The sequence below is a fragment of the Myxocyprinus asiaticus genome, chromosome 7, assembly GCF_019703515.2.
Source record: "Myxocyprinus asiaticus isolate MX2 ecotype Aquarium Trade chromosome 7, UBuf_Myxa_2, whole genome shotgun sequence".
Taxonomy (NCBI): Eukaryota; Metazoa; Chordata; class Actinopteri; order Cypriniformes; family Catostomidae; genus Myxocyprinus; species Myxocyprinus asiaticus.
In genome coordinates, this window is record NC_059350.1 from 51,062,214 (window position 1) to 51,085,789 (window position 23,576).

At 35.5% G+C, this 23,576-nt stretch overlaps 1 protein-coding gene across 1 annotated transcript in view; it reads left to right on the forward strand.

Moving 5' to 3' along the window:
• Positions 1–23,576, forward strand: part of LOC127444344 (receptor tyrosine-protein kinase erbB-4-like) — a 235,374-nt gene that overhangs the window by 165,674 nt on the left and 46,124 nt on the right. The window contains exons 4-13 of the mRNA XM_051703647.1: positions 5,114–5,248; positions 6,900–6,965; positions 11,759–11,877; positions 12,101–12,242; positions 12,485–12,598; positions 13,421–13,547; positions 15,568–15,641; positions 16,325–16,415; positions 19,372–19,571; positions 22,017–22,149. Of these exons, the coding sequence (XP_051559607.1) occupies positions 5,114–5,248; positions 6,900–6,965; positions 11,759–11,877; positions 12,101–12,242; positions 12,485–12,598; positions 13,421–13,547; positions 15,568–15,641; positions 16,325–16,415; positions 19,372–19,571; positions 22,017–22,149 (1,201 nt within the window). The remainder of the gene's footprint in view (positions 1–5,113; positions 5,249–6,899; positions 6,966–11,758; positions 11,878–12,100; positions 12,243–12,484; positions 12,599–13,420; positions 13,548–15,567; positions 15,642–16,324; positions 16,416–19,371; positions 19,572–22,016; positions 22,150–23,576) is intronic.

The window sequence follows — 23,576 nt, forward strand, 5'->3', positions numbered from 1 at the left end:
ATACCTAGTTTGTCTCTGCAGTAATTTTTAGAGGAAAATAACTGCATGTGTTTCCTAATGTACTGTAATCTACTGTGACAAGAGCTAATTAAATATTCCAAGAGATTGCCAGGTTGTTTTACCAAAGGGGTTTGTATGTTAGTAATTTGACACTGAGAACTGTCTTATTGGATATGTTTAGAATAAATACATGCACTGGGTGTACATTTGTTAGTCAGTTTTGCTTTGAAATCTTCATGGTTTCCATAATCTACGTGACATTCATTGTATCAAACTGTACACTGTCTACTAAAAAAATTAAGTAAGCTACACATCCTGCATTCATTATCTTCACAAGACACTTATTTGGAAATTGCAGTGTCAATGTCTTGGTGGAAGGATTTCACTAAGAATGAATTGCAACCACTGATTGCGTCATTTATTTGCACATGCTGTCTGCGTTGTTTTAGTTCATGATTCACTAAAGCAATTATGCAAATGAGGTAACAGAGCAAACAAGAACAAAACATTTGTTCTTAAAGCAATTTGCATGCCACAATTCCCCATCTTGCATGCCAGTTATTAGTGCTTAGTTGTGGAGGAAACAGTAGACACCCGTGAGCATGGCATACTCTACTGAAACTGTATAGGATGGCTCCACCATTGTTGTACAAGTACCTGAATTGGCTCTTTTCTTGAATCGCTAGAAGTATGCAAACCTACATCACGAAACTGAATATATGCCTAGTTATAATGCTCTTCTCCATCATGTGATCATCATTCGATGAATTACTGCTGCCGTGATTGCTAGAAAAAGTGCACAAACGTCTCTTTAAATAGAATTGATTTCTACTTGTAGCAATAGGGCAGCGTTAATTGCAATATGTCAAACTAGGCTAAGAATAGAATATTAATGAGTCTGTCATGGCTGTTCGTCCTCCTTGGTCTGTCTGTCCTGTGTTTGTGCATGTCTCTCTCTCCCTCTGGCGTCAGCTCCATTGCCCGGACAACAGCTCGTTCCCCAATTTACTAATCATTTGCGGCACCTGCTCCAGATTTTCCTTTCCCTACTTAATCCCTCCCTTGTGTTCTGTACCCTGTCAGATCGTTTTGTATTGTCTGTAAGTCATTGCTTGTCTCCAGTTAGTTCCTGTCTCTCAGTCCGTCGGTCGGTCGGTCGGTCAGTCTGGTTCTTCAATTTTTCAGTTTTGATTGTTTTGTTTTGTCATTTTCCCCATCGTGGGTGTTTTTGTTAATAAACTCTGTTTTTGGCATTCCTGCAATTGGGTCCTCATTCCTGCCTTGCATACACTTGTATAACATGACATAACGATCTGACTCATCTGGACCCAACAGGAATGAATATTTGTTCTTTTGGATCCATTTCTCTTGCATGCCAAAGAGTAGCACAAGCTGGAGATCAGTCTGACCCCTCACCAGCGGCCACTATCCAGTTTCCTGCGGTAGCCAGCCAGTCCCCCGTGGCTGCTAAAAAGCCTGTCCAGTTCCCCATGGCTGTCTACGAGCCTGTCCAGTTCCCTGTGGCTGTCGACGAGCACAAGGCTGTCCAGTTCCCCGGTAACTGTTGACGAGTCTGTCCACTTCCTAGCATCTGCTACTGGCCTCACCTCTTGATCAGCGGCTGCCACCCAGTCGGAACCCACACCAGCGGCCGCCGCCCAATCAGGCCCCATGCCAGCAGCTACCACCCATTTTAACACTTGTATTTCAGACACAGCTACATTTACCACATAATTCAGTGTGAATAACTTCTGAGATATCTCACCTCATAGATTGTTGGACGTTGGACTCAAGACCAGTCAAACAAAAAATATGATATAGATTACATTTATAAATCAGAATATTTTATTCTTTGTAAAGCTGCTTTTGGACATTTTGCATTTTGAACAGCGCTAAATACATTTGAATTTAAAATTAAATTGCATCACAAGTACCTTAAAAGAATAATAGTTTTTGCACCTCTGTGTGTGCTATTTGGGTGTTTTTTTAATTTACAGTAACTTGTTTTCCTATGGAGATAAATCAGTATCAAAACATTTCACAAATGCACTCGATAATCCACAGATGCACACAACAATCCATATTTTTGATTTTGATTTTTGAAATGCACACACCAGATCCACACATGTATATGGCAGTCTACAAATGCACGTAACAGAGCCACATGCGCACTCAATCCACAAATGCACACAACAGATCCACTCATCTGCTCAATCCACAAGTGCACACAACTGATCACCAAATCTGGTCAATTCAATTCACAAATGCTCACATCAGAATGTACAAACATAAGCTATACAATAAATACTTTGCTCACATTACAGTCCACAAATGCACACATAAATGCTAAAACTTTTTCCAATGGTATTCTGCCTCAAGGATGTCCATGAATGTGCTTTTGCATTTGTGGATAATTTCGAGACTCTTGTTCCACGGCCTTGATTTAAAAATTTGAGCAAGCTAATCTCCAATGTATTTGGATCTTCCTTCTTCCTTTTTTAACAGTGGTTCTGTTGTGTGCATTTGTGAATTGAGCAGATGAGTGGATCTGTTGCATGCATATGTGGATTGCTGTGTGCATTTGTGGATTGAGCGCACATGTGGATCGGTTAAGTGCATTTGTGAATTGCTGTGTGCACGTGTGGATATGTTGCGTGCAATTGTGGATTGTTGTGTGCATTTGTGGATTGAGCGCACATGTGGATCGGTTAAGTGCATTTGTGAATTGCTGTGTTCATGTGTGGATATGTTGCGTGCAATTGTGGATTGTTGTGTGCATTTGTGAGATGTTTTATACTGTTTTATCTCCATATTTCTCTTGGTCGATTGTGTTGATTTGTTGTTGGTAGTATGCTTGGCACTTTTTAGTTCTTCTCTGTTCTGTTTCGAATTTGTAAATAGCAATCACTGCATGTCATGTGTAATTTGTGTTGCACAAAAAAAGGTGTAAATCAAAAATGTTAACGTGTGTGCCAATCGAACATGCTGCTCTATTTATTAAGTCACCATGAGTTGCATTTAGAAAAAGTTTATCGTGATTTCCTGAGATATCGCATACAAATGGATTGATTTATAGCTTCACTAAATCTATTTGACCATTTAACTCTAAAGAGCAAATGCACAAATCTCAATGCCTGCAAAAACAGTCACTCTTTAAGACAACAAAAACAAAACAAATCAATCTTTTACAATGTTCAAGTTTTAACAGCTGTTATTTATTTATTTATTTATTTATTTCCTTGCATATTATTGCATATATGAGGACAATGCATCACATTTGTCACTGTGATTCACTGTAAAAGAATAAGATGGCTGAAATTTAATCAGCAGCCTTCAACACAATTACGGCGCTCCTTGAGGAGAGGGCCTCCTCCACACAGTCTGTGCTCTCAGATACACTCGCATTTGTCATGCAAAACAATCTCTTCACTGCTGTCAAAGTAATGGAAAACACTCTGATTTCTTTACAAGTTGAATGTAGTGACAAATTCAGCCTCTTTTAGCCAAAGATGGATATTTTCTGTTGCATTAATTGGAAAAACGGGGTGCATTAGGAAACAAAACTGTTTGCCATTCATATTTCAGTTTAATCCAATCTGTGAATCTTTTTTTTTTTTTTTTCATTTTCTTCATCTCTTTTTGGCTACAAATATATGGAGCCCCTTATAGGACATGGAGGGAGTTTATTTTCTGAAATAGATTTGTGTTCCCTTGCAATTGTTTGCATTGCCTCACAATATGTTTTGCGTTCCCTCAGAATGCATTTCATATTTCATCACAATAGTTTTGTGTTCTTTTGCAATAGCTTTATTCATCCCTTGGGTAAAGTATGGTATTTGTAGTTAAACCATAGTAATAGGGGTGTGCGGTGAAGCCATTATCTATATCTGTTGTTATGGCAAAATAATCTGTATCTGCATACGGATATAACCTATGTGGGCAGGGCTTCAACCAGAAGTGCGTCAAAACTAAATAAAAGGGCAATTTTTCATTTATAGTTTTCATAAAGCAAATTTGGCTTGTGTAATTAATATAATTGTCTTATTTTTATAATAAAAATAATAATAATAATTATTATTAGATGTGTGTTTTTCATCGGACAGTGACGATGTAATATTTAAATATTATTTCTTCCAGAATTTAAACCTAAAATATAAAATGGATCGTTCCCACCCCCCCACCCCCCACCCCATTACTCACCATTAAATGAAAGTCGCCTTTCACTTTCATAGTATTTTTAATTTTAGAAAAAAGATGCAATGAAAGTAAACGCTGACTGAGACAAGTCCAATGCAGGGAAGAATAACAGCTATGTGTATTATTCTGCAGTAGTCCAACATATCCTTTCTCCAAAGTGTGCTGGTATGTGTTTGGATGTTTATCAAGCCGGATTTCCTTCCAGACGTATTCATTGTGTGTTTGGGAAACATGGCACAATACAATCAGCCAACCATGCAAGGTGTCCCAAACACCTTTTCAGACTCTCAGAAGGGAGCTTGGCAGCAGAGAGAGACAGACACAGACCACAGACTGATCTTGATAAAAGCTGAAGGCATTTAAGGTCTTTACAGATGCCAATCATGGATACACTATATTTCAAAAAAGAATTATATTCTTAATCATTATGATTACACACTGAGAATCAGACAGACAAATTGAACTGTCTGGCCAATTATCTCTGCTCATCAAACTCACACTTGCTCATCAGAACCAGTGTGACACTGTCCAACCAGCTAAATGTTGCAGGAGAGTAACAGAAACTGAAGAATAGTTTGAATCAATAAATTACACACCCAGACAATATCAATATGAATGTTTGCCACAGTCAGCAATATATTATGTAGCCTAGTGTTTGATGCAATATGGTCATGTTTATAATAGCACGCAACAATTTTTCAACTACTGTCATAGTTAACAAAGGATGAAACCATGTGGCATCTGCAAACAAATGTGTATAGCGCTTTTCTCAGAACTAACTTTTTTTTTTTTTTTTTTTTTTTTGAGCCATTTTTGTAATTACTTTTAACCAACTGGTTCCAAGGTGATTTTTAGTGTATTTATGAAGTCAGTTGATCCTGCAGCTTAAAATATTGATTTATCCATTTTCACACAGAAATCCTGAATGGAGGTGTATATGTGGATCAGAACAAATTCTTGTGCCATGCTGACACCATCCACTGGCATGACATCATCAAGAACCCCCGTGCTGAACTTCTAGTTGTTCCTTCCAACAACAGTGGCAACACATGTGAGTTAAACAGAATCCCTTGCTAGACAAATTATAATGAGTTATACACCAATCAGCCACAACATTAAAACCACCTGCCTAATATTGTGTAGGTCCCCCTCGTTAAGCCAAAACAGCACCAGGAGATCAGCAGTTACAGAAATACTCAAACCAGTCCGTCTGGCACCAACAATCATGCCACAGTCCAAATCACTGAGATCAAATTTTTTACCCATTCTGATGGTTGATGTACTGCACTGCTGCCACACGACTGGCTGATTAGAGAATCGCATGGATGATTGTCAGTGCCAGACAGGCTGGTTTGAGTATTTCTGTAACTGCTGATCTCCTGGGATTTTCACGCACAACAGTCTCTAGAATTTATTCCAAATGGTGGCAAAAACACACACACAAAAAAAAAACATCCAGTGAGCGGCAGTTCTGTGGATGGAAATGCCTTGTTGATGAGAGAGGTCAACAGAGAATAGCCAGACTGATTTGAACTAACAAAGTCTACGGTAACTCAGATAACCGCTCTGTACAATTGTGGTGAGAAGAATATCATCTCAGAATGCTATTCTGAGATGCGGGTTAGCGCTGTTTTGGTGGCACGAGGGGGACCTATAAAATATTAGGCAGGTTGTTTTAATGTTGTGGCTGATCGGTGTATACTTAAGCATTCAAAAGATTGGAGCTAATCAAGTTTGTTTTTGTTTTTTTCGACTTGAAATGTAGAACTGATTTGATCACTTGCATAATTTTTATTTAGCAAGTTTGATGATTAATCATTAATTAATCATTTAATAACTGCTTTATATGAAAATAAAAACTAAAAAATAGAGCAATTCTAATATCATTATAAAAATTACAATAACACCAATGATAGTAATAATAATAATAGTAATTGTACGCATACATTTTATGAATACATTTTCATCATTTATTAATTATTTATAAATAATATTACATTTGTTAATAATTATTTTTGCATGTATAATTAATTGTTTATAAATGTGTTAATAACAACAGTATAATAACATTATAATAATAACAATAGCATACCAATAATAATAATAATAATAATAATAATAATAATAACAATAATAATAATAATAATAATAATAATAACAATAATAATAATAACAATAATAATAATTTTATGCATAATTTTTATGAATAATTATACATTATTAATAATTTATTTATAAATAATAAAACATGTATGCATAATTATTTTTGCATGTATAATTATTTATAAATAATATGAACATATTATTATTATTATTCCCAATATTATTATAATGGTATTACTAACACCCTGAAGATGGAGCAGGTGGCAATTCTGTTTTTCTCTCACTTTGTCATGTTGTAGTAGTTAAAAATTATATTCCATTCATTCATAGCCCTTCAAATGCAATTCAAAAACTAATATTACAGTGCATATAAAGTAGATAACTATTATGTGCAGGAAAAGAGAAGACATTATATGTCAGTAGTACAATTCAGAGGCTGAGAAAATACTTTGAAATACTTGTAGAGAATGGACTATAAATATTAGATTTCTAAGCAATCCCAGAGTGGTACCAAATCAGACATTATTCTGTGTTATCTTCATTGATGCATATGAAAAATTTATTTTGATTGCATTGTAAATTGTATGGTATCTCCACAGGCAGACGGTGTCATAGATCTTGTAATGGACGTTGCTGGGGTCACCAAGAATACCAGTGCCAAATCTGTGAGTATTCAGCACTAAACAAATTCCAGTCTAACTCACATTTTTCCATATTGACCGTAATACAATTGTAAATAGTTCAAAATTAAAATGCAAAATTGAGTGCTGCTTGTGGTTCTAAATGCTTTTGTCTGTTGCATGCAGATCAATTATCAAATTTGTAGTAGTAGTACTAGTCAAGAGTTTGGACACACCTACTCATTTATTATTGTTTCTATTTTACACATTTAGAATAATAGTAATGTCATCAATACTATGAAATACTATAGCATAAATGGAAGTATGAGAATTATAAAACTGTATATTTATCCCTTTTTGCTCATATTTTATATTCATATTTTTATGTCTTCAAAGCATTCACCTTTTGTCTAGATTCCAGCTCTGCACACTCTGTTCATGCTTTCAAGCAACATCAAGAGGCGCATCCTGAGATGCTTTTTAAACAGGGTTGAATATATATATATATATATATATATATATATATATATATATATATATATATATATATATATATATATATATATATACAGTTGTGCTCAAAAGTTTGCATACCCTTGGAGAGTTGGTAATATATGTACCATTTTTAAAGAAAACATGAGTGAGCAGGCAAAACACATTTCTTTTTTTTCTTGTGGAATTCATATTCAACTGTAGGTTATAACAGAATGGCACAATCATAAAACAAAACATGGCAACAAAGAAAAAAATGAAATGACCCCTGTTCAAAAGTCTGCATACCCTTAGTTCTTAATACTGTGTATTGCCCCCTTTAGCATCAATGACAGCGTGCAGTCTTTTGTAATAGTTGTCTATGAGGCCCCAAATTCTTGCAAGTGGTATAGCGGTATTTGTCTTGGCAAAATGCCTCCAGATCACGCAAAGTCTTTGATCATCATGCATGAACCGCACGTTTGAGATCTCCCCAGAGTGGCTCGATGATATTACGGTCAGGAGACTGTGATGGCCACTCCAGAACCTTCACCTTTTTCTGCTGTAACCACTGGAGGGTCAACTTGGCCTTGTGCTTAGGGTCATTGTCGTGCTGGAAAGTCTAAGAGTATCCCATGCGCAGCTTTCGTGGAGACGAATGCAAATTGTCTGCCAGTATTTTCTGATAACATGCTGCATTCATCTTGCCATCAATTTTCACAAGATTCCCCATGCCTTTAGAGCTCACACACCCCCAAAACATCAGTGAGCCACCACCATGCTTCACAGTGGGGATGGTATTCTTTTCACTATAGGCCTTGTTGACCCCTCTCCAAACATAGCGCTTATGGTTGTGACCATAAAGCTCTATTTTGGTCTCGTCACAAATTACAGTGTGCCAGAAGCTGTGAGGCGTGTCAAGGTGTTGTCAGGCATATTGTATCCGGGTTTTTTTGTGGTATTGGTGGAGTAAAGGCTTCTTTCTGGCAACTCGAGCATGCAGCTCATTTTTGTTCAAGTATCGTCGTATTGTGCTCCTAGAAACAACCACACTGTCTTTTTCCAGAGCAGCCTGTATTTCTCCTGAGGTTACCTGTGGGTTTTTCTTTGTATCCCGAACAATTCTTCTGGTAGTTTTGGCTGAAATCTTTCTTGGTCGACCGTGGCTTGGTATCAAGAGATCCCCGAATTTTCCACTTCTTAATAAGTGATTGAACAGTACTGACTGGCATTTTCAAGGCTTTGGATATCTTTTTATATCCTTTTCCATCTTTATAAAGTTCCATTACCTTGTTACGCAGGTCTTTTGACAGTACTTTTCTGCTCCCCATGGCTCAGTATCTAGCCTGCTCAGTGCATCCACGTGAGAGCTAACAAACTCATTGACAATTTATACACAGGCACTAATTGCAATTTAATAATCCACAGGTGTGGGAAATTAACCTTTAATTGCCATTTAAACCTGTGTATCACCTCGTGTGTCTGTAACAAGGCCAAACATTCAAGGGTATGTAAACTTTTGATCAGGGCCATTTGGGTGATTTCTGTTATCATTATGATTTAAAAAGGAGCCAAACAACTATGTGATGATAAATGGCTTCATATGATCACTATCCTTAAAAAAAAAGTATTTTTTGCCTGATCAGTCATATTTTCAAAATCAATGCCAAAATTTCACAATTTGTGCCAGGTTATGCAAACTTTTGAGCACAACTGTATATATATGTTAAAGTTTTAGTTTTGTAAAGAAAAAAAATACTACTACTACTACTACTACTAATAATAATAATGCATAGGCACTAGGCTTGGAATCGTTGCCTTTTGCACTCATCGATAATCTGAAGATTGTTTATCGAGATATATTGGGATTTTTTTCAGATATAAATAGGACTACCCGTAACTCGCATATTTTTACATTAAAGTCAACCCAAATCATTATCAAAGGACAAAGATTATTTACTGTAGCCATCAGTGGATGATATATTGTGTATATGAATCTTTCATAGAGCCTACACAATGTATTTTCTGTTGCAAGTATGTCTTTTTGTGGTTTGACAGCTTGAATGAAACCTCTTCAAAGATACATACTGAGAAATTGCATAATAATTTCTAATCCTTCAGTTTTCGCAGTTAACTATTTCTTACACTAACCTGCAACTCATAAACGTCACTTTCATTCTGGAGGAAATAGAAAATCCTTCGTAACTTTTGTGTATGCGTCCTGTGCTAGGAGCTCTAAAATACCCATCCTATGTTGTGATACCTGTGCCTTGCAACCCATTTCAGTAAATGTATCACTCCCTTGTGGTCTCCCAACACTGTTACGCCAGACATTCAGCAGAAGGCCAGCTGAGTGAATTGGAAAGCACGCAAATTAGGCTTCTAAATTAAATGTCGGCTAAAGTTAATATATCGATGCTTCAAAAATATATATAAAATAGCATAGATTATTGATATATCGATATCAATAATCTATATATAGATATTTATGATATGCTTAATAAGCACTTATAAGCATTGTAAGCATAAGACTTTAGATCAAATAATTTTCAAGATCATGAAAAACATACATTTAATGAAGGATGTTCATACTTTTGACTGGAAAACAAATATTTATTTTTCTATCTTTCTCTTTTTTTCTCATCCTAGTTCTGGAGTTTATGAATTTTCAATCTGACACTCTTTCTAATAAAAGGCAAAAGTCTGAAGTCTGGTATTGTCAGTACTGTTCACCCTATGGGTTGGTAGCTCTGATAATTAACTGGTAGGAGGGTCGTCTGTATGAAGGTAGATCTACAGTGCTGTCTGTAACCTGCTGGTGGTACAGCTCATAGTGTGGGTGGTAACTACAGAAAAAATGTTAAAGAATACTGAGGGAGAGAGAGAGAGTGAGTGTTTGAGTGATGTACTTTAACTGTATAAGACATTTCAGATGGCTCTAAACCGCATGTAGGGAGTGATGTGCTTGGCAATTTCTAATTGTCTGTTTCAAAGGAAAGTTATACATAGTAATTTAACTGTCAGGAATTAATCTCCAGAGATAAAAAGGAAAATACTTCTATTAACCTCATATCAACTTGAAGAATGACCTTACTTTATAGATATAGGTTAAAGAGAACTTTCAAAGTTAATTTAGATTCAGAGGACCTACCAGAAAAGAATTGTGAATGGTATGCAACAGTCTGGTTTTGGAAGAAAAAATCACTTTCATTTAATAAAATTTTAAAAACTGACCTACTGGGGCCTGGGTAGCTCAGCAAATATTGATGCTGACTACCACCCCTGGAGTCACAAGTTCGAGTCCATGGTGTGCTGAGTGACTCCAGCCAGGTCTCCTAAGCAACCAAATTGGCCCGGTTGCTAGGGAGGGTAGAATCGCATGGTGTAACTTCCCTGTGGTCGCAATTAGTGGTTCTCGCTCTCAATAGGGTGCGTGGTAAGTTGTGTGTGGATCGCAGAGAGTAGCATGAGCCTCCACATGCCCTCCGTATGAGTCTCCGTAGTGTCATGCACAACGAGCCACGTGATAAGATGAGTGGACTGACGGTCTCAGAAGCAGAAGCAACTGAGACTTGTCCTCCGCCACCTGGATTGAGGTGAGTAACCGCGCCACTACGAGGAGTTTTAGTGGGAATTGGGCATTCCAAATTGGGAGAAAAGGGGATAAAAACCCTACTTGACCCACTGCAAGCTCCGAGGTGGTGAATCGGTGGTATATGCTTCCGCTGAAGCCTTCAATATACATTATTTCAACTATATTTTTAAAAAATTGTGTTGAACAGTTTAATTTCTGGTGACAAACTACACTACCCATGAGTCCTGAGGTAAATCCTCCAATCAGAGAATCGCGATAAACAAAGTGTGCTCTGCAGTGACCGCCCACTTCCTTAATGCACTGTGAATGATGCTATCGTGAACATATTCTTTCTGTTCTTTTCATTAACAACTTTATATTAATAGTTGTATAATTTTCCATTTTTTTTTTAAGTTGATAATGTCCCTTGCAGAGCTTCATGGGATTTTAGTTCATTCACTTATGAAAGACATTAAGTACACAGTCTTGTACCTTTGTCTTTTTGTCTGATTTTCAATTACTTTTTTGCTTCAAAACAAAGTTTGTAATGTTGTGATTCACATCAGAGCTGGTTGATTTGGTTCATGGCTTAGAACTCTTTTATGAAGGATTTTATGAAATTCCTATGGAAGAAATGAATGGGGAAAATACATCCAGAACCAAGAAGACTGAAAAAGTGAGCGGGCACTGTTGCGCTCTATTAACATGAATTACTTTGCTCTCTGGGCCAGTCAACCAGTTGTCTTTCTTTTTCTGTCTCTTTACCTCCCTATCAACATTTACAATCATACAGTGACAAAGACGGTTTGTGCAGAGCAGTGTGATGGTCGTTGCTTTGGTCCATATGTCAGTAACTGCTGCCATCGTGAATGTGCAGGAGGCTGTTTCGGACCTAAAGACACAGACTGCTTCGTATGTCACTTATTCCTTTATGTATTCCTCATTTTGTATGATACTGTGTGATTTTAAAATTTAGATAATGATTAAAACCTAATCGGATGGTAATACAGTGTATGTTACAAACTTCAGTCACATACAGGTGCCTCGAAAAGAGCGCTTCACTTTATTATAGTCATATTTTATTGATAAGTTTATGATTTATCACATACTTACTTAACATTTTCTTTGTTCCCAGGCTTGTACAAACTTTAATGACAGCGGGGCATGTGTGACACAGTGTCCACAGCCGTTTGTCTACAATCCAACAACCTTCCAGCTCGAGCACAACCACAAAGCCAAATACACCTATGGAGCTTTCTGTGTCAAGAAATGCCCACGTGAGTAAGGTTGCCTGGAAAATGGCATCATTAATATTACGCAGCAATTAAAAATATTTTCTCCTAATAACTGTACTAATGTGTGAAAATGCTGACAAGAATGTGTACTACACTCCACTGGGCAAAAATAATTAATTGAGGTATTAAATAATTTCATGAGATATTATCATTCTTCATCCCAGACTGTGATTATTTAGCTGTCTCATTAAAACTGTAATATTTTCTGCTGTCTGGCAACACAGATAACTTTGTGGTGGATCACAGCTCTTGTGTCAGAGCCTGTCCGAGCAACAAGATGGAGGTGGAGGAAAATCACATCAAGATGTGCATCCCGTGCACTGACATCTGTCCGAAAGGTCAGTGATATTCACTCAGGTTATCGTTTCAAACCCGTATGGCTTTCGTTCTAGCCCAGAACACAAAAGCAGCCAAAAGCATCATAAAACTGATCCATGCGACTTGTGCACCATATTCCAAGTCTTCTGAAGGCATATGGCAGGTTTTGGTAAGAAACAACTCAAAATGAGAGAAGTTTGTTCACAGTGACTTGCGTGTTCATGCGAGAACTTGCATTGTTTAGCGCTAAAAACAACCCAAGTTCTTGAGTTTACATGCAAACCACTGGCAAACCACTAAGCTTCAGTAAGCATTTTGTTGGTTTAATGATGGCAGTGAGGTTTCATAACTGCAACTGTGCCATTCTGTATAGATCATAATGAATGTTTCTTGGTATTTTATAGAGGAAAGACTAATGAGGTATAACCACTTAATAAGCAGAAATTACAATTGGCTGAGACACCAAACTGGGTCATATCAGTCAATCTTAATATAACTCACATTTGATCTTAATTAAGATCAAAATGAGGAGGAATTGACTCACTTGACATTTTAATAACTTTTTTCTTTCAGTGAAATTAGATCAAGTCACTATTTCAGCTCAATGGAGAAATACATATGGAAATGTCTAATATATTTGAGCATGTATCTAAAATTGTGTACGTTTCTTCCAATTACTTTTTTCTAAAGGCAACCAGAGAATATCTTTATTTAGAGGTCTCGAAATTCCTCACTGTTTTAGGCTTGCAGTGTAGTAGGTTTCAATAGTTGTCATGTATTTTTGCCTTAGTTGTGTTGTAAATGGTAAATGTTAAGTTGAATGGGTTGTATTTGGTGTTCAGTGTGTGATGGTATAGGTACAGGCAGTCTTCAGACAGCTCAAACTGTAGATTCCAGCAATATAGAGAAGTTTGTCAATTGCACCAAGATTAACGGCAACCTCATCTTCCTCATCACAGGCATCAAAGGGTAAGTCAATTTATTCAATATAATCTCATTACTGCTTCAGACATGTCTCAGAGATGTCCCGTTTGCTTAATTGCCATGCATATGTAATTTAATACAAGGCCTGTATGTGGGTTTGAGGGGCCAAAGGTGAAATCATGAAAATGGATTCCACCAGTGTAAAAATTGTCATGTTTACATGCATATCAATTCGCTAAGAACTACCAAAAATAAGCTTATTCAGGAAAATCTGGCAATGCAAAAAAGAGAAATGGACCCACTTTATATTAGGTGTCTTTAACTACTATGTAGTTAAGCATTTGCTACAATGTACTTCTTATGTACATACATGTTCTTGCATTGTACTTGCATTTAAAATACCTGCATTTAATTACATCTGTTGTTACACTGTTAACCTTACCCCTAATCCTAAACCTAACATTAACACTAACCCTAATCCTTAACCTACCTGTATTTCAAATGTGAATCTTTTGCAGAACAACATGTAGTTACACAATAAATACATTGTATTTAATGTTAGTACATAGTAGTTAAAGACACCTAATATAAAGTGTGACCAAAAACATTTAAAGTGTTTTCACGACCTTACACTTTGTTGGCTTATTAAGGTTAACTGGTGTAAAACTTTGCGTAATTATGCTTAAGAGAAAGGAATAAAGGAAAAAAATGTATATAGAAAATATTTGGCAAATATTTAAAGCAATGGATTCAGTGTAAACAAACAACAATTGGTGTAGAACAATGTGCAAAAGTGAATAGGCCTAAAAGTTTTTTGCAAACAAACAAAAGTGCGCAGTCAGTTAGAATCAGGTACTGAATGTTTTTTTTTACATTATTAGGAAAACAGATTGATACACTGGAAGTATTTTTATATATATATATATATATATATATATATATATATATATATATATATATATATAAAGTGAAGTAAAAGAAAAGTGTACACACACACACACACACACACACACACACACATATATAATACATTACAGTATTTTGGCACACAAGTGAAGCATTAAAAAAGACAATACAAAAAGTGGCTTTAGAATTCAATATATTGTTTATTTCCATATTATACCACGGGTCTGTTGAATGCTTGATTCTGATTGGTTCTTATTGAACATAAGCCTATCATTGGCCTACAGTTCACAGCAATCCATTTTGCAATTGAATTCGTCAGTCAGTTCGAGATTTATTATAAGGGCTTGTCTAAGGACACGTCAATGTACACCTGCGTCAGACAGATGCTTTTGGAGTGTCCCGGTTGTGTTTTAAAGTTTTTTTTGTTTTTTTAAAGTTTATATATATATATATATATATATATATATATATATATATATATATATATATATATATAAATTAAGAGACCACTGCAAAAATATCAGTTTCTCTGGATTTACTATATGTGTGTATGTGTTTGAGTAAAATGTACATTTTTATACTGTATATGTGTGTGTGTGTGTGTGTGTGTGTGTGGTTGGGGGGCGGGGGTGGTTTGGTGGTTCATGAGGATATTGTTTTAGGTTACAAACTGGTAATTACAAGGGTATTATGTTCTAAATGTGGTTTATGAGGACATTTCTAGTGTCCCCATGATTCAAACCGCTTAAAAAACATACTAAACGATGTTTTTTTGAAAATGAAAAATTGCAGTGAGGTTTTTTGTGAGGGTTAGGTTTAGGGGTAGGGTTAGGGTTAGGGGATAGAATCTATAGTTCGTACAGTATAAAAATCATTATGTCACGTGTGTGTGTGTGTGTGTGTGTGTGTTTGAGGTGTGTTTCTAGGTATAGGCCCTATTTTTTGCTTTTTTTTTTTTTTACTTTACATTATTTAAATAATAAGTGTATTAATAAGGGACTTTAATGTGTCTTTGTTTTATTTGCTCTAGGAAATAAGTTCATGTCTAATTCTAAAAGCTTGACCTACAACTTTTAGGTCTTAAGCAAGAAAGGACTATACATGCACATATCGCCTCTTTTGCTAAAATCTGGCTTGTTTTGTATCTTGTTTATAACAGGGATATGTTTCATGGTATCAAAGCCCTGGACCCTAATCGGCTAAATGTATTCCGCACGGTTAGAGAGATCACAGGTAAGCTACATTCCCCATTCATAATATGACAACACATTAAACCTGTTTAGCTTCATGTAAAACCATTACCTTTCTTTATTTCTTCATACATTGAGTTTTATCCATTTAGATCCGTAATATTCTTTGTCGTGAATCCTTGTCTTTATGCGGTATGCAAAATGTATTTGTTTATAAAGCCTCAAAGGAATGAACTATGACTCTTGTTAAAAGCCTTTTGTCATATTAAACATGGTCTTATTATTGTGCCAAATAGCTAATGGAGTGAAGCTGCAAAACAACATTTTCATAATGAAAACTCAAACAATAAGAAAACTCTGTTGACTGCTCTCTGGAGCACTATTGGCGTAACCTCCGTTTACACATTTTTAACTGATCCGAAACAACAGAATTAATAATTAAAACATTGTGCATATTAAGAAATCATGCTTGATGATAATGAAACTCATTCTTTTAATTACCACAATCATTTCCCTTAATATACTTTCAATACAATTTAATGGCCTTGTTTTGAACTGTTAGATAGGCAGTAAACTATTAAAGTCCTCATTGGACTCATTGTAATATACCGACCCGTCTGCTGTCACAGTAACAATCTCTTCTTGTTTATCATCTGGTACTCAATTTGGTAGTATGAACAGAGTAAAAGCTGAATATGTTTTCCTATTCTTCATCTGTTCTTAAAGGTTTCTTGAACATCCAGTCTTGGCCGGAAAATATGACGGATCTTGGTGTTTTCTCAAATCTTGCTACCATTGGAGGACGAACACTTTATAGGTGAATTATCACAAACTTTGTTATGAATTCAAGATTGATTGTCATTGACTGAAACACAATAACAGTTCCAACATCTCTGTTTGTTGGATGTAAAGCTATGACTCAGTGCCCTGTAAATTAGTCTATTTTGTTTGTTTGTTTTTACTTCTTCATAATACTTTGTAAACATTTACATCAACATATACTGTAAGTAGCTGCTCAGACCAAATGTGTTCTTGCACTAAATGGAGCAAGACAAAGCACAACTAATAATAGACTAAACATAGGTGTCGCTAGACACGTTTTTAACAATTTAAGTTCTTTTTAAGTTAAAATGACGTCTAAAATAACACTCCTGCATGAGATAACAAGAACAGTGAGACGCCTCAGCAGATGCAAAAAGGCGTTTGTTGTGAACGCCCCCTAAGTATTTGAATTAGATGACCAATATAATGCAATACTGTATATACATAATACAACTAAGGGGTCATTCAGACTAAACATGTTTTTGCGTTAATAATTTTTGCAAGGAATGCAACAGAATTCCAGTGTCTTGAGACAGATTTTTAAACGTTAAATTTCGTATTACTTGACACATTGTCTTAAAAACATGGCGCTCATGCGCAAGATGCTTAAAACAGCATGGCGGTGTGCAAAAACTAAAGACGTCTGTCTAGCGGACAGCTGCAAAAGCTTGCTCCATGTGAATGGTCTCTAAGAATTTGAATTAGATGGCCAATATAATGCCAATATATTAATAATACAACTTAGGGGCTGTTTGGACTGAACATGTTTTGCTTAAAAAATTATTGCAACAAATGGAACAGAATTCAGGTGTCTTGAGACAGGTTTTTAAAAGTTGAAGTTCTTTTAACTTGACGTGGCATCTTAAAAAAAAACATGATATCTTGCGAATGTTTACATAGAAAATCGCTTTAAATGCATTCATATTCGTATTTTACACATTATTTACGCAAAACTGAATAATATTTTGAAAACAGGAACTGTTTATCATCCTCTGACAATGTTGTCGGTAGATTTTGGAACCAATCCAAGTTTGGAGTACCATGTAAATAACATTTTGTATGAATATGGTAATATGGTATTACCATCTGATACCATCACTGTACCATAGTACCACCACAGTACCTTTTTTTTTATAAGAGAGGTTTTTTTATTTTAGCTCTTGTATGGGTGTAACAGGCCTAATAGGGTACAATGAGGCTAAAGGCACACCTTAAAGTCGGCATGACATGAAAATTCACCATATCTATTTTCTAAATGATCTTATTGTAAATGATTCATCCATGCATATGTTTTATTTTTATTTGTAATTTTGTTTTGACCTCGAAATCAAAATTTCAAAACTCGATCTTCCGGTGAAACGACAGATTTCTCCAATCATTTAGTCCGCTTAAACCCCCGCCCCTTTCTTATAAATACCACAACCTTGCGTAGAGTTGAACGAAGCGTCAGTCGCATGTTGGTGAAGATGGCAATGTGTATTTCTGTCTGTTTTCCTTCAAAACTATCGTTCCTTAACCCAAACGTCCTTGGTTACGGATCAGCTGGCTTGAATTTACATGTCAAATGAGAAGGAATAACGGCAAATTTGCGGTTGTGTTGGAGACATCTCACGCCTGAATTGCTGAGGTTATGCCTCTGGAGTTTATTTCTATTTTTTAAAACAGTTACCTTGGGATGCACAGCACGAGTATTTTTTTAAAATTTATTTATTTTATTTATATTTAGTGTATTTTGATTCAAAAAGTTAAAATATGGTTATCTTCTACTCAGTTATTTTTTTGTGGCTACAGCCTCCTCATAAGCAAAGACCGCGATGTGCTCATGCGTTTATGTTTTCATTTTGATCCTAAATGTGTTGAGAGCGCTGCTCAATTTCACCTAATACTGGCTCTGACTTGAGCAGCACGGTGCAGAATAAATGCATTCTCCTCATTTAAGAAAAACAATGTGCCTTTAGCCCCTGCAACAGGGGTGCTTTTTACCCCAAATACTATCCTTTCACTAATTGGACAGTTATTAAAACACTTTTAATTTAATGACCTTGAACAAAACAAAAAATTATAAATAAGTATTTTGTCTGAAAAAAAAACAAAACATTCAGGGATTTCCATTATCTACATAAATTTGCATCATTTAAAAAAAAATATTACAAAATTTGATCAAATTACCTCACAATCAACCTTTAGACACCACACTCAATGATCTCATGGATCAGGAAAGTTTTGCAGTGCAAGGTGACAAACAGGTGTTTATGAAAGAACTGTGGTAGTTTTTGTTGCTATTTAGCATTTTGGGAGAAAATAAAATCAAAGGAGCCTTTTACCCCACTTTAGCCCCATTATACCCTACTACCCATATACCCTGGTTTCCTCACCTTACACACAAAAATGTGGTTAAATGAGGTCAGAAATCCTCTGCTCTAGTTAAAACTGAAAGGAATTGTGGCTTTGGTTTTTCAGAGAATTGGCAATTATATGTTATCCTCCCAAGCATACAGTACTTTTCCAAAGTAAATTTTTTGGGGTTAAAGCTTATCACAGATTTACTCGTACTCTAAATGATTTAAATATTCTTTTAGTAATATATTCAGAAATGTCCTCATTAACTACTTCTAAGTGTCCCCTTGTTTCAAATTAGATCCAAGTAAAAATCTTCACTCCCTGTGGGTATGGCCCTTAAAATAGTGCCTGTAGATTTGTTGTCATTTCAGAGTGAATTCTATTTCCTCACAGTCCATTAAAATGTTGAGAGCACAATTAGATTTCCATAGGGTATATTTTATTGATATACCTCATATTAAAACCCATTTGGCGCGAATGTTTTTTGATTGGATCACTCAAACGCAATGTGTTCTTGCAAGAACTTGTGTTGTTATACAGCATGGCAATAATACCAAGAATAAACCGGGCCATCGACTAACTCTGACAATTGTATCTTTTTGTTTTGTCAGTGGTATTTCTCTGCTCATCCTGAAACAGCGCTGGATCTCTTCACTGCAGTTCCAGTCTTTGAGAGAGATCAGTGCTGGTAACATCTACATCACCAATAACAGTCAACTCTGCTTCTACAATACAGTGAACTGGACGGGCCTGTTTCGCACCAGCACCCAGAGAGCGCTCATCAAAAACAACAGAGACCCCAGAGAGTGTAGTAAGTGTCTTACAGTCACAGCTATCATCTCTGCCTCCATGTGTTCCGATTTGTTTTGAAAAAGATATCATGTTTGAAGCTAGTAAATCCTGGCATCTTGTAGTGATGCATTTGCTTGAAAAGCTTCCATGTTTGACCAGTAAGTCTCTACACAGACTAATTAGATTGAAAACTGAGGATCAGATTCTGTAATTCTGCTTCTGCTAGAAATACAACCAATGTTATTGAATCTTGTGATGTCTTATTGAATTTTGTAATTGATATAAGGTGAAAATGAATTAAATACTTGCAAAATTATATTGTTTTTCTTTCATTTACATAACATTAAAGTAATGCTACAGGTTCAACACAGTTTAAGCTCAATTTATATTTTTTGGCTTACCACAATACAATAATTTTGATTCATCCCTCGTTTATTTTTTAAAGTAAAAATCAAAGTTACAGTAAGACACTTAAAATGGAAGTGCATGGGGCCAGTCCATAAACGTTAAAATACACACTGTTTCAAATGTATAGCACAAGACATAAACATTATACATTTTAACATGATTTTAGTGTAATAAAAATAGGGATTTACCTATGTTACAGCATTTACCAGACTACAGGAATTACTGGTGTTACTGTATCTTAATGACTGTGGAGTTATAAATTGTTTATATAGTTTTATATATATATAGCAGGCGTGGACTGGCCATTGGGAGAACCGGGACTTTTCCCTGTGGGCCGGCTGCGAAATGGGGCCACATGGGCTGCCGTGTTATGCAGAACGCGCCACAAAACGGCGCCGCGATATGCGGAAGGGGGCGGTGATATGCAGAAAAGGACAGACCCCCCCCCCCCCCCCCCCCCACCGCTCAACAACTTTTGGGCCAGTTTCTGTGTAAAATCCCGGGCCAAATTTTCTTCCCAGTCCGCCCCAATATATAATACATATATAGTAAAATTGGATATAACTTTGAACTTTGCAAAGATAAGGCTAGTCAGAAATTTTATCTCACCGAAATCATGTTTACACATATAACGTTAATACTCTTGCGGCTATACTTTTAAAACCATGTGTATTTTAACGTTTACGGACAGGCCTCCTTCACTTCTATTTTCAGTGCCTCACTGTAACCGCAAATTATTATTATAATTATTATTTTTTTTTTTTATAAACGAGAGAACAAGTCATAATTTTTTTAGGTAGTCAACATTATGCCACAAGTGCTGTCAATTCCACAATACACATATTATAGACATAATAAACAATAAACACTTAGTATATGCATACAGTGTACAATGTACACTAAACACAAATTACAGTGAAAAAAAACAATTAAAGCTGATGTAACTTATACTTTCTTCTATCCCATCATAATATGCAGAGAAAACTATAAGCCATTCATAGATAAATTTCTCGAAAACTGTAAACATTGTGTATCTGTGGCACAATAAAAAATCCACTTATACAGGCCCCGACAATGTTTCTTAGCCAGTGGTGTGTGTTGGGGGCAGGACTATCTGACTGTTTGAACAACAGCAGGTGAGGGGCGTATTCGGAAAGATGCTTTTAAAACGTTTATTTTTGCAATTCCATTTGGTGGTGCTAGTGTTTCAGGAATAACATACTTCAGATTTAATGCACATGGGACACAATAACGCAATTTGCGCAAAGTGAGCAACTTAAATTCATAGGTGTAAATGTAGTTTATCATGTTCTTTGAGGTATCTTGCAGCAAAAAAAACTTTGTAAATGTGTTGTACTGGACTGTTTTCCACCCTCTCTTTGACCCTAAACAAACAAATATTTTTTTGCTACTGTACCTTTAAGACTCCTCTATATAATGTCCTCTGTGTATACAGTATACATTTTTTGCAGCTTAGTTTTCGTTATGTTGTGAATGTTAGACTTGTCTAGGGAATATCAGAGTATGTCTGCAAAGTACATCAAACTCTTATTTTTTGAAGAGCAAGGAAAATCCTGTTTACCATGAAATGTCTTCTTAAAGGGATATTACACCCAAAAATAAAAACTCTGTCACCCTTTACTCACAATTTTAAGACATATTTAGGGTTACTGAAAATATAGTTTCAAAACTTCAGAATACTTTAATACCTGTCCACGATTTTAACCCAACAGAGTTTTTCTGTCTTGAGTGATATCAATGGACGTCTGTGTAAAACACAGACAAATATTCTGCATCTATCATTGAAGATACCTGAAAACAGGAAAGAGGCTATTAAAATTAGATGTTACCTGTGTCACAATTGTGAGGCTAATAAAGATTTTAACAGACAGAGAGCCCATTTTCAGCGCTGGACTGCCAAGATGAATGTAATTAGTGTACATGCAAGGAACAATGCTTGCAGGACAGAGATATCCTAAAAATATGACTTATAATACATATGACTGATTATTATTTCAATTCTTACCTTCTTTGTGTGTGTGTGTGTGTTTTGCAGTTAAAAAGCAGATGGTTTGTGATTCGTTGTGTTCAGAGGCAGGATGTTGGGGTCCTGGTCCAGACCAGTGTCTCTCATGTAAATACTTCAGCCGGGGAAGAACCTGCGTCAAGTTCTGTAACTTATATTATGGGTGAGTAAGTGTGCAAAGATATGAAAAACTTACATTTGCATCCAGTGTAATTTGCCTTTTATTTCAAGTATATTTTGCTTTAAGTTCATCTTTTTTTTTTTTTTTTTTTTGTCTTCATACTCTTCTATCTCTTAAACCCCTTAAGCTTACAGTAGCCTCATTATACATGTTTTTTTTTTTTTTTTTTTTTTTTTTTCATAAATGGAAAGTGGTTCAGATGAGTCCCAGGGTCTAAAGATATGTCTGCAATATGGCTACCGTGATCAGACTATCAAGATCAAGGGATCAGAATGCTTTTAATGCTATTTATGACTCAAAAGAACAGAGCAACCCTCATGCTTTTCTGGCAGAATGAAGAGCAAAAAAAAGTTTTTAGAGACATGAAAACAGGCTTTGAAAAGATCAGACAAAATGAATGTAGAACATCTAATGCTAGGCCTGTGTTTGCATATGGAAGTACATATATTTATTTTTCTTTTAAAAATCATTTATAAATGTGTGTCGAAAATTAGTGTGCCAGAATCTGATATGAAATTGTTTGTCTGCAGAATGATGCGTGCAAGCTGACAAGAGGGATCTCAGGAAAACACAAAAGACATGTTAATTACACAAACCTCTAGTCAGCTTTAACACCTGTTAAAACTAGAGTAAAAAATATTTGGTAACACTTTACAGTAAGGTTCCATTCGTTAGTATTAGATAATGCATTAGAAAACTTTCATGAACTAACAATGAATATATTTTTACAGCATTTATTAATGTTAGTTAGGCTAATAAAATACAGTTGTTCATTGTTTCTTCATGTTAGTTCATAGTGCATTTGTTAACATATACAGCTTTTGATTTTACTATATATTTACTATATTAATATATGTTAACAATAACTAAAATTAATAAATGCTGTAAAGGTATTGTTCATTGTTCATGTTAACTAATGTTATTAACCTGCGACATGCACAGAACGGGGGCAGCAGTGCACCACGTTACCAGGGTAATGCCATGGTAGTAAATGATTATTCATGTTCATATTTCATGATACTGTCATGGTTCTCCAAGTTTCTTTAAAAAAATAGCATGGTTTTACTATGACACAAAATATTGGGTTATCACAGACCATGTCTGAAAATAAACAAGTGTAAAACCATGGTGCTTTTTATGAGAAATATAACAGAATAGGCTATTATTTGTGATAAAGGAAAAATTGAAAAAAATTATGTACAGTATATATATATATATATATATATATATATATATATATATATATATATATATATATATACAAGAAAATTGTTAACTACTCAAAAAGCAAAGAAATTAGTTAAGTATTTATTATTATTACTCATTAAAAAAAAAAGAAAAAAAAAACTGTGCACTTTTTTATCCTTCCGCCCAGTGGCGGACTGGCCATTGGGAGAACTGGGACATTT